Source organism: Lepidochelys kempii, chromosome 6 (genome assembly GCF_965140265.1).
Source record: "Lepidochelys kempii isolate rLepKem1 chromosome 6, rLepKem1.hap2, whole genome shotgun sequence".
Taxonomy (NCBI): Eukaryota; Metazoa; Chordata; order Testudines; family Cheloniidae; genus Lepidochelys; species Lepidochelys kempii.
In genome coordinates, this window is record NC_133261.1 from 80,182,835 (window position 1) to 80,195,258 (window position 12,424).

The 12,424-nt window shown below is 39.3% G+C and overlaps 1 protein-coding gene across 1 annotated transcript in view; it reads right to left on the bottom strand.

The window, feature by feature from the left end:
- Positions 1-1,737: 1,737 nt before the first annotated feature.
- Positions 1,738-12,424, bottom strand: part of STXBP6 (syntaxin binding protein 6) — a 209,446-nt gene continuing 198,759 nt past the window's right edge. Inside the window, exon 6 of the mRNA XM_073348899.1 lies at positions 1,738-4,895. Within this exon, the coding sequence (XP_073205000.1) occupies positions 4,872-4,895 (24 nt within the window). The 3' untranslated portion in view covers positions 1,738-4,871. The remainder of the gene's footprint in view (positions 4,896-12,424) is intronic.

Sequence of the window (12,424 nt, forward strand, 5' to 3'; positions counted from 1 at the left end):
CACAGACCACGGTGTGCTGTTGGTATGGTCTTCTCCGGCAGGAGCAGCTCGTCTGGCAGAGTGGGGCTGGAGAGCAACAGCAAAGATGGGTAGGACAGCCCCAGTTCCTGTGTGGACAGAAGGGGCTCCAGATGGCTGGAGGGTCCAGGGAGTGTCCTTGGAGGCAGCTGAAGACCGAGGTGGAGTCCACAGAGCCGGCTGCAGCGAAGGCTGTGGAAGCGGCGGTGGGACTGGCGGTGCACATGCAGGGGATGGCACAGATCAAGCAGGAACCAGGTCCCACGATGGTGCTCTTGGATCCTTTTTCCTCTTTGCCTGAGGTACCAGTGCAGTGGTGTCGGCACGCGACATCTCACCTGACCTGAAATGGCTCAGGTAGGAAATGCTGCTCTTAGAAGCAGCCCTTGATAAGGACTTGCTTCTATGCCCATGAGAGTGCTTCCTACTCTCGTGCCTGAGCTTGTTCGGGACTGCTGGATCCGAGTTGCGGGAGGTGCTTGGAGGAGCACTCACTGCTGGCGATGGCCAGTGCACTGTCGGTTCCAATGGTCCAGGATCCGAGTGTGTGCATGGCCTCATAGCCTCCTCCTGAGGTGAAGTTCTCATGCTTCTCAAGTCCACAGTGGGCAACCTTACAGATGGCACAGTAAGCAGCGATATTGGCTTCCCTGAGGCAGCGAGACAACATTGGTGCTCATTGTTCACAGGAAATGAGTGAGAGTACGAAACACAGTACTTGAACCCAGAACTGTGGGGCATAGTCTGGGGGTGGGGGGAGGGGAAGGGAAGGAGGAGGAAAAGCAGGGGAACTGGGGAAAACTATCACTAAGTAGGTAACCTCTGGAAAGGTTCGTAATTGGTTGGCTTCTTCCTCATAGATCACTAGATTGGAATTCCCTTCCAGTAAGTATCTATGACTTTCTCAAAGGAGATGGTGTGAGTTACCCTTTCACAGTATTATCCATTTAGATACAACTTATTATTTTAAACTTCATTTTGAATGGATGTAAATTTTACTTGATTTTACTTTTCCACTGAATATAGGTATGCAGCTATATTAGCAAATAAAGAGATTTTCCTAGTTGGGTATTGATAAATGTAAAATTTTTAATTAAAAAATAAGGGGGGGGGAAGGTAACTGATTCTGATACATATTGATTAATACCTTATTCCTCAAGTAGCTTCACTGAAATCAATGGAATGATTTGCATTGAGCAGTATCTTTCCCCTCAAGTGTGAGAGAAACTGGCTTTAAAGAGTGTTTATTATGTAATACAATCATACTTGTACAGTAATAGTCAGTCACGTGAAGGAGAGAGTAAATGTTCTGCAACAAAACTGAAGTGAAATAGAAACATGGACTTCTCTGAGCAGTGCAACATTTAGGTAGAAAATTATCTTACATTTGTGTTCATGTGCTCAATAGCAGTTTTTATGCAGCAGAAGAATGCTTAAGCCTAGAATGGCACAAAAATATTTTCAAATAGTTTTCACTGTTTTTCCCAGTAGACCACCATATTCTTTTGAGAGCAAACTATTGATCATAGTACAGAGAAAACTTGGATTTTTCTTTTTAATTAGTAAACAACCACCTCTTTTCTAGAAGAAAGGAGAAAAGAACAAAACAAAAACCAACCCCCCCATCTCCACTACAAAAAACAACACACCAAATAATCCAGGACATTTTTTTCTTTTGTTACAGTTAAAATGTTTAATGACAAAAGTAGGGTTTGCAACAATCAATCAACAGAGCAGGTCCCACTTTTTTCAAAATGGCACAAAATTATTTTTACATTTTTGAGAACTTCTGAGGAATTAATTACAACATATATCTGCAAGTATGGATTTTGGCATATAATAGCAAAACCTACCTTTAAGATCACTTGTTTAGAGAGCACATTTTGTTAATATTGTCACGTGAATGCACTATTTTTGCTAGCCACAAAAGTAGCCTTTAAGACAGATTTTGCAGTACACCAGTCTCAAGTCCAACAATACATGATCTTTATTCTTTGCAGAACTTTAAAAAGGTAATGTAATAAGGAAACTACTGATCTTGTTACATTTTACAAATACATTCTTTAATATGAAACATTAACCTGAATTACTGTATATTTTATGTACACAAATATCTAATACTAGTGTTGTATACTACAGCTAAGTTCCAGGAGGGAAGTGTAATGTTGTAAAGTTTATCTGCGGTATGGGATGTCAGCACACTTTCTTGAAATCTTCTTAACTGCCATTACATCTAGTAGTTTACTGAATACCAGGAATGTAACAGAATGCAAATAAATCTCTTTTCCTTTCTTGAATGCAGTGAGTTATTTAAACTCAACTATGAAAACCAGTTAATGGTACTAAAACATACATATTAAAGAACAACAGGTTAACCTGTGAAAAAGGGATCTGGAATTTAGCAGTGTGCCTGTGACCTGATCTGCCCAGGAGATGTTTAAACCTGTAGCCTCCTCAAGCACCATGGATTTTTACCTGAACTGAAATAACTCATCCTCCTCAAGTATATCTGATCTAGGGTTTAAACGTCTCTTCTAAATTATTTATAACCTTTGAGTAAAAGCTAGGTAGCAACAATTCAAATCCTATTCTCTCTCTTCTTTAGTAGAACTACTTTTATGGTTGTAGTTCTCACTACTGAATTTTCATTAGCATATGACTCTCGTTTTCATACTGACTACTCATGACCTCAATTTCATCAGGTAGCAAAATCCTTGAGAGTACAGTTTAAAAAAAAAAAAAAAAAAAGTAAGAATAGCTGTGGGGCTCTAAAATTGCAGTGTAGACATTTGGGATCAGGCTGGAGCCTAGTCTCTGGGTTCGTGCCTGCTTGTGGTGTCCCAGGGCTCAGGCTCCAGACCGAGCTTGAAAGTCTACACTGCAGCTGTATAACCCCACAACCTGAGCCCTGCAAACGTGAGTCAGCTGACATGGGCCAGCTGCAAACATTTTATTGCAGGTTAAACGTACTCTAAGAGAGGGGAATGGATAAAGACATCTGCTTTGCTGTCAGAACAGTACTGTACATCTGAAAAAGATTCTAATGACACATTTAAAAAAACCCCAGAACTAACCTTACGTTTTGTTTTGTTTAATTCCCAATATGAGACTGCTTTTTTCCTTGCTGGTCTCTAGTAAGAGCCCTATTTATTAAAATGTTTCCTATTGTGCTTGTGACGCTACAGATTCTTTCAAGGCAAGCATTAGTCATAAGTAGCTCAAGTGGTGCTTGGGGCCTCACGCTTTAGTGGCCCTGTTCTGACTTGCAGCTTATGTCTGGCCAAATTCTTTCCCAGCTGGCAGCTTGGGATGTGACATTTCTCAAGGTTGTCCTTGATGTGATCCTACAGTGCTAAACAGATGACAAACATGCTCCCTCCTCTAAACAACTTCCACTATGCAATTAAAAAACTTCGTACAAAATAGCATAATTAAAAATATACAATTACATACTATACATTTCATTAGATGACTTCTGTAGGTTGACTTAGAATTTCTTCACAAGTAAATTCAATCCCCTTTTTGTAATATCGATATTTCCAAGAGTTATTATTTCCTTCTTAGTTACTTTTCTCTTTCTTCCCTCCACCCCACACACTACCTTATTATTAGATTCTAAGCTCTTTAAAATGTAATTAATAATGCAAAATCTTATTCTGCATTGACAATGAATACTACGGTATATTCAGATTACACTGGCTGTCTGGCCCATCAGTAAGAAGGGAACAGAAAATGTTGAAGATGCATGCAGCTTAGGACCAATGTACTACAGCTGAAGGCTAAAAGCTCAGCTAGCATTTTATGTTTGCGTACTCTTGGTAAAATCAAGTATAACTTCTTGTACTGGCTTCACATTTTAATCCTATGAATAAATAACTTGAGAATTTCTGAAGGAAAATGAGGGAAACAGATGTCTGTTAAGGAAGACAATAGATCAAAAATAGTTTAGTTAATCAATCTGCAATGGAAAGGTATTTTTCCAGGCTATTTGATGTTAACAATATTTTCTGTGTAAAGTTTATGAAAAACTGGTAGCTTGGAAAGTTTGTTTTCAAACTTTCATTTATAAAGGCCCTATTCAGAGAAATCATAGTTAAAAAGAAACCACGCAAAGACTGCTAAATTCCAGACTGTGGTAATGGGGCACAACCATTTTGTGTGTACAGATTTAAATATCAGATTTTTCTTAGATCTTAAAATCTCAAGGTTACATTCTTTATATTTTATTATACAATCCAAAAATCAATCTGGAAAGTACAACAGGATGTTTTCAAAAGGCAGCATGGATAGCAGGGTCACATCTGAAAGTCAAATTTGCACTTCTGAATGCTGGTACAAAAATTCCTACTGAGTGGCAGAAATTATCAGGTCTGCTGTTTCACATAACAAATCAGTCTGCTTTCCACTACAGGATTATCATCTGGGATGCATAATTCCAACGTTCAAATTCCACTAGCATTATACAAAAGGGAAAAAATATGTAACCATTGTTTGGGATTTTATTTCTTTACAGGAACACCTCTTGTAGCCAATTTAATACTTCTTCCTGTGTGACACCAGAAAAAATAAGATGGTGCTTATCTTGATCAGTTTCTCATTTGGTCCAGTTTCCATGTTTTTAAAAAACACCTACAATAACTTAAATACAAAATAAAGGTTGGAGATACAGCAGCATTGCTTAGTGAAATTACCATAAAAATGTGGGAATGCAACATTTTTCCTGTATGTTAACTGGTTAACGCATCTTCACTGAGTTGGAAGGATAAAGCAGGTGAAAGTTTGGATCTCAGTAAAAACTGCTGAAACCTAGCTTTTCAGTTCCTCTTGGGAAGATCTCTGTGTTAGGCAGTATCTCAACATTTGTGCTTCATGGCAAGCTGAAAAAGAACGAGAGAGAAAAAGTTACACTATTTGCAATTATAGCCATTCCTGGCTAAAGCAACTAATCTGGATTAGAGATGGGCTGTACATGGAATCCTCCAAATAAACTATTTTCCAGTGGAAAGGTTGTTGAAAGCCAGACCTGAAACGAGATCCAAGTTTTGGCCCAGATTAGCCTTTCCTTGTTCTCCATTCTCCTATTCAGTGGGGAAGGGATTTGGCTGCTTTCATAGAACCAGCTCTATGGGGGCTCCATGCATCAGTTCTCTGTGAAGGAGCAGAGACTCACTAGTCTGAGCTGGGGGTCACACACATTTCTCCTCCAATCCAATAGAGGTTTCCTGTAAAAGACCACTAAGGCCTGAGGCTTAACTAGTCAAAACAAATTAGTCTTTTGGTCAAGCTGTTTCACAGATATATGTACTCAGAGGTGAACGCAAGCTGGCAAGAGCCGGTACGCCATGCCATACCAGACCAGCTTCCCCAGGCTGGTGATTTAAAGGGCCTGGGGCTCCAGGCAGCGGCTGGAGCCCCGGGCCCTTTAAATTGCCACCACGGCCCAGCTGCAAGAGCCCCTGGGTAGCAGAGGCAGCTCGGGCGGTGATTTAAAGTGCCCACAGAGATGGAGGAGTTTTGTTTGTTTGTTTTTAAATGAAGTAGCAATTTACTGGAAAATGTTCATAAGAAAGCAGTGTCAATGGCCACTATCTTTTCTGGAAGCATCATGAATAATCATTTAGGAGAAGTACATTTCTTTAAGTGGCTTAGATAGCAAGCTCTTGCTATCTAGTATCAATAGTTCCAGGTTCCCAACTAGACTACGGACATACGAGACGGAGCCCTGGGGGGTTTGGGGCTCACAGTATGGAAAAGGGGATCCCTTGGCATTAAAAAGGTTGAGAACCAATCAGCTAGAGCTACTTTACAGGTGAGAAACAGTAAAAAAAACAAAACAAAAATCTATTAGTTCCACCAGTAATTTGTCTTCTGACATAGACTTTGAACAGGTGACTAAGCTGTACTTTAAGATTCCAGAAAGATTATTCCAATTCCTTATACCCCAATATTCACACAATCTTATTTCTTAAATTAATTTGACATGTAAGTATAATAATGATTAGTCGTATAAATATATAGCTGTGAAATACGCCAGTATGTAGTCATAGCATATTAATGGTGAAATTAATTACAAAGTTTAAAATAATACAAATATGTGAGCCATTTCTTTGAAATGGCGCCTACGCCTAGAGAATGCTGCCAGGAAAAGCATCCTAAATGGAGACTTTAATTGGCTGCAACAAATGTTTGCAAATGTTAATTTGGTGCTTGTTTCTTCTAAAGTTAATGAACAGTGATGTTCATTATCAGTATTCTGCCAAAGAAGCATTATTTTACCATTAAAACACTGCATAATTAGATTCCTACTTTTCTCATTTGTTTTGCAATACTGAAATATGCAGGAATTTAAAAAAAAAATCACTTAATTCTTTATAACAATGACTCAGCCCTGTGTATTGATTGTCCAACTATTCTGAAGTGTTTAATAATTAAACATGAACAAAAAATGACAAATTTACTTCTCTATTACATAAAAGCCCATCGGAAACAAACCCAAGAACTTTTTGCCAATTAGAAAAAACCAAAGCAATCGAGATCTACCAGCCAGTAGGTCACCTGGGTTAGCTGCTCTACACATTACCACCAGACCACGCGAAGTGATGAGATTATCTGCAGAATTTTCATAAGCATCTTTCCTGTTCTTTGTGGGGAATTTTAATTCACTCATAACCTTTACTTATTTTAAAGCAAGTTCTGCTTCAGTATAATTAATATGGAAAGAAAGCTGGTTACAGATAACTGATTTGGGTCACGCAGTGCAACTGCTATTAGAGCAGCTTGTCAGGGTGCCTTTTTCTAAGCAGGGGCATTCTCCCGTGACCAGTGGCTTTCCTTCATGCTCTCCCTCAATAGCAGCCAAGCTATTTCTTCTCGTTGCCACCCAAAATGCCAGCAGCAGATATCTATGACCCAAGATATGCTGCAGAACTGGAGGACTAATGCATTTGTCCAATACCCAAGAAAAGATTTGGGGTAGTAGTTCAGTGCCGGAGCTCTGCCCTTTACAGAAAAAGCAGAAGTGAAAAATGATCAACCCATTTTATTTAACTGAAATCACTAATTTATTCTGGGAAGAGGCTTCATTTATTTACCTTCTTGAATGTGAACCAGAAGCACTTTTTCTCTGCTTTGCCTTAATTAAAAAGAAAATAAATTCTATTGTAAATAACCCCGTCATTTATCAAGTTCGCCAACTCCCTAACCATCACCCACCAAACATCTGTGTCACTGTCAAGACATGCCACTGACAGCCAGGACATTTAGCAAAGCACAGTGGATCATATTAATTCAAGCACGAGGTCTTCCATGATGTGTATCACTCAGTAAAGCTTGAGCAGCACAAACTTTTAGCCATCTAATTCCAGCATTACTTCCAAACAGGGATCAAACAGACAGCCTTTGCAGAAGATGCATTTAGCTACAATAGTGGGTGAAAGCAAGTGAAAATGAGGATTGGAAGTTCTCCAGAATTTTTTTTTCTGGCAAAGCTTTGTGTTGTGGGTGACTTTCCCTTCTACCTCTCTCTCTCTCTCTCTCTCACACAACACACACACACTCTTTCTTCTAGCTTTGAATATCATACTAGTATCTTTGAGCTGTGTAATACCAAGCATACTGTCCACACGCAAAAGAAAAATATTTAACGTGAATCTATATTGCATGTTTTAGTTCTGTGATTCCCAGAATGGGATTTTCCTTATGGGGCCTGTGGGAAACAAATACAGCTGCCTTTTTGTCCACAGTAGGTCTTCATTTGTGGATTTGACAAAGTTCTAAGCAAACAGGACACGAAATCACTTAAATTACAAGATATTGTAGTGCTTTGAGAAATATTTTTAGCTCTTTAAAATGATTGTTCACGTGTTTAGCAGACATTTTAATATTATACGTACACATACAGTCTTCATGTACTAGTGAAACCTGTTTACACCTTCATATAAGTGGACCAGAAATGTCAAGGTAGTTGTGGGTAGAAGTCAAGGGAAGGTGTAGTGGAAAGCATGTGGTGATATTTTAATGGGGGAGTGTAAGATAAGGGGTTGCTTATCAAAGAAGGCCCTTTACTGCAGGTTTTACTGTACTAAGCAAATACAACATAGACTGCAGGTGTAGCTCCTGAGAATAGTTTTGAGAGGTTAGAAATTCTACAGTATTCCTGGGCAATAAATGGTATTTTAAAAATAGAACAGTAGGAGCCACTAGGATATGACTGAGTGATATTGCCTTGCTCCTAAGCCTGACAGCTCTGTTTTTCTAATACACATTCGAATGCAAAGTGCACCATCACTCACTATAGGAACTACAGAACTGCCAGTTTCTGTTTGCTCCTTCACTTCTCCCTTGCTCAGTTCCTTGCTATTGGTCCCATTCAGCCTTTATTTTGTTTTGTTCTATTCTACAACATCCTGACAACTTTGGTTGGAGGCTGCCGTAAACATAAATGTATTAATTTTAAAATGATTAACCTATGCTATTCCAAACTCTTCCACTCCAAACACTGAAGGAAACTATGGAGATGGTGGGCTTGAAAGAAAGAAAAGCTTCTGAGAAGCTATTACAAGATTTTTTGTGACAAGAGATTTCAGACTCTCCCTTCTCTGGTTAAACCTATGCTGCTTCCTCTCCCTTGCCGCAGACAATTTTCCCTATTCAGATCAGGAATAACATTTGCAACACCAACCAGGCTACTTGAAATTCCATTACACACTTTGTATTGACTTTTTAGGCATTCATCTAATAATGTAGGCTATTCAATACTGCATCCAGTGTGCTAAAATGCTGATTAACAACTACCACAAACAACACTTGCTCAATGCATTGTCATTGAGTTGCTAAATTTAGTCTAAGAAACATGCAACTATTCATGTACAAAGACCATTAAATAACAAAACAATCCTGAACCAGGTTGCAGTGAACTAAAAAGCCCAACAATTATCAGGTCTGTATCTGATCTGAGAACATGAACTTATGGAAAAGTGAAATGCTGGAAACTTAACACTATCCGCAACAGGATTTTCATGGTATATTTTCAGGTGTCTGTGCCTTAACTCCCTTCTAAAAAAGTGAATGCTTTTTTTTTTTTTTTTTTTTTTTAAAATCAAGGAACTCCTTCTGGACCCAGGTTACTGTGTGCACTGGATTATTTGAGTTTATTTCCAAGAACTGAAGCCCAGAAAGCTGCAGTATATAACCAAATCATTTGACTGTGATGGGGTTTATAATGTCACTTAGTGTTACCTGCCACAATGTGTTCAAGTAAGCTTGTAGGGATATCCATCAGTTGATGAATGGCGGTAAGAGCTGCCAAGAGTTGTGGGGCCAAAAAATAGCTGTACATATCTGAAAGGGCTAATCACAATTCCTGCTTTAAGACAGTTCATATTTTAAGTTTCATAAGGAAGTGGTTGCATTTAATTTATGTTTGTATTGCACTGCATTTAATTTATGTTTGTATGTGTTTATTGTGTTTTTAACATATAACAAAGATACTTAGTTATCTGGATATGAACTTTTTATATTTTGTATACACCTACATAAACAAACAAAAAATAATGGCCCTGATTTTCTCAAATGGCTAGTGATTTTTGGTACCCAACTTCAGACCTGAAAAAGGCCTGATTTCAGAAAGTGCTGAGCACCTACCTTCTGAAAAACAAGCCACCTCTTTAAGGGGTCTCAAATTCGGCACCGCAAAATGATGAGTAAGTGAAAAATTGACTTTTTTTTTGTATTTCATTGCACACTTTCAATGAGTGATAAGGACAGATGGATACATCACTGCAGGTTCTGTGCTATTTTCATTAAAATGGGCTGCAACTGAAATCATATACTGACTTATCATATTGTTGTCCAGTTATCTGAAATAGGGTGGTAAGGACCGACAAATTCCGGGAGGGTAATCACTTTTGTTCGAGGCCACGGTGACAGTTTTAATGTGAATTGTCATGGTGAACTGTTGAAGTCTCCATTCAAAGACCATTTGTGCCCTTTAATGTAAACCATTTCCAATAATATTTTCCCCTGCTTGTTTCTCTATGTGGCAAATATCAGGGCTTCAACCCCCTCTTTCTTCCAGAGGATTTTGGGAAGACTTGCAGGAACTGGGTAGTGATGCCCTGCCTGAGAGGATGAATTCTGAACTGCAGCTCTCCATTTTCTAAGTGAGGGCTGTTGCAATTCCCTGGTGCCCACAGCTAGGGGCAGAGAAAACAGGAGCCCAGATTTCAGCCTCCTGACACACTATCATCCAGGTCACCCAAACATACGGTACATCTTAAATTCCCAGTGTCTCAATTTGACATATACACCTACAACAAGGACAACTGCAAACACCTCATACTACTAGTGCTATAGAAATAAATAAAATAAGCAGGGGGTTGGACTAGATGACCTCCTGAGGTCCCTTCCAACCTTGATATTCTATGAAAATAACCAACAACTTCTCATAATGGGCCCCTTCTTTCCCTCCCAAATTCATCTAATTCCCCTGCTACCAAATGTCTGTTCTTCCTCCCTTTCATTCTATTTTCCTCTAAGGCTGTGTCCTACACTGTGCAATTGATGGGTTGGAGAAGAGTGTGAAGGACAGCACAGCTCCTGGCTGTTTCCTGTTCTCTTTCATCTTAGCAGTTACCCTGCTGCTGCTGCCTACCCAGACTCTACTGTTCCTACTGCCGCAATTGAATGTGAAGTACTACTGGCATCTAACCACTGCATACATAGTAGGTTTAAAAAAAAAAAAAAAAAAAAAGGATATACTGTAGTACAACAAGAAAAGGAGTACTTGTGGCACCTTAGAGACTAACAAATTTATTTGAGCATAAGCTTTCGTGAGCTACAGCTCACTTCATCAGCATGCTCAGTGGGCCACCATGGAGCTTGCCCTTAGGGAAGCTTCTTTTCCACCATTTTGGATTCCACATATGATGGTAAGTCTGTCGGACATCTCAGTGCGAGAGTTGAGGGATCACTGGCAAAAAAGATGGAAGTCAGGCCAAATATTTATAATATCAATCTCGATCTCTCTCTTTTTTGAAAGCATGTGAATACATGCATTGTGGGGTGTGTGAGAGACACGGGGGGGGGGGACCAATCACACCTATTAGATCCCCTCACAGAATTCTATATGGCAGTTTGAATTGGAGTGGGCTAAGACTTACAGTAGTCACTTTCCTTTATCCGCTTCCAACACAATAAAAATGAGTAGCAGTCAGTATCTGCCAGGGGGAAGGACTGCCGCTGGTGAGTCTTGACCGCTGCCTTCAATAATGCTTGCTAACTGGCACAAAGACAAATCTATTTCTATGGAAGTGGATTCAATGTTCGTGAACTCTGCCAGCTCCTGAGCGAGCAATAAACCAATTTTAGAATTTCAAAACACAGTTCGATGCAGGCACCCGTGCAACTCAACCCTGAAAAAGCACTTGGGGGACGGAGGGGGCTAGTAACTCCTCTTGAACAGTAGAGACTCTTCCATAAATCTAGGCCATAAATTCCATGTTTCTGAAGCATATACATGGATTTTATTCTGACAAGTAACTTACTGTATTACTCTACAGAGTATATTATTAGGTAGTATTGACATCTGGAACACAGACACCCTCCAATCCCTGTGCTTTTGGAAGGCATTTCTAAATGCAGAAAGCCTCCTTTACACTGCAGCTTAGTATCAATTTCTACCCCACTCCCTTGCAACAGTATTTCTAAGGTCGCTTTCGATTCTGGTAATGAACACACAGTAGTTACCATGCTAGTATCAATCATATGACTTCTGCACACTTTCATCCCTGGCACATAATGTACTTTGAGAGATGCTGCAGTATCTTCAGTATCAAATGCTTAGCAATGGTAGAGTAGATGCCCTGCTTAAGAGAACCAGCTCAACTACAGTCACTCTTTAAGAAAAAAAGATGAGGATGAGAATGAAATAGATTACAACATGTACACTGCAATTCAAGACACATTTTGGGACACTATGAGGAATACACATTTTCCAGAATTATGCTAATATGGCTAATGATACTCATGCACAAACAAGGAACTAAATGAAATTGGGCAAATTTGGCAACACATTTTATCATATTTAGTACAAAGGTGAACCAAAATTTGCAAAATGAAACGAGTCAAAACTGATGTGGGAGGAAAAATTCTGGGTTCCTGAAGGGTTCTTACTATACACTAATGTATAGAAATGAAAATCTAAACATCTATCTAGACAGGATAGGTGCATTTGCTTATTAAAATAAACCAACCTTCTCTTCAAACTGCAAGTTCTGTAAAAGTTTTAATTATTTTGGAAAATTACCCTCCAACATTGGATGCTGCTGCAGTCTCAGGTAGTCCCTTTCTCTTTCTCTCATGTGCCTTGGCCACTAGTTGCAGTCATATCTTACCACCCTGTGACATC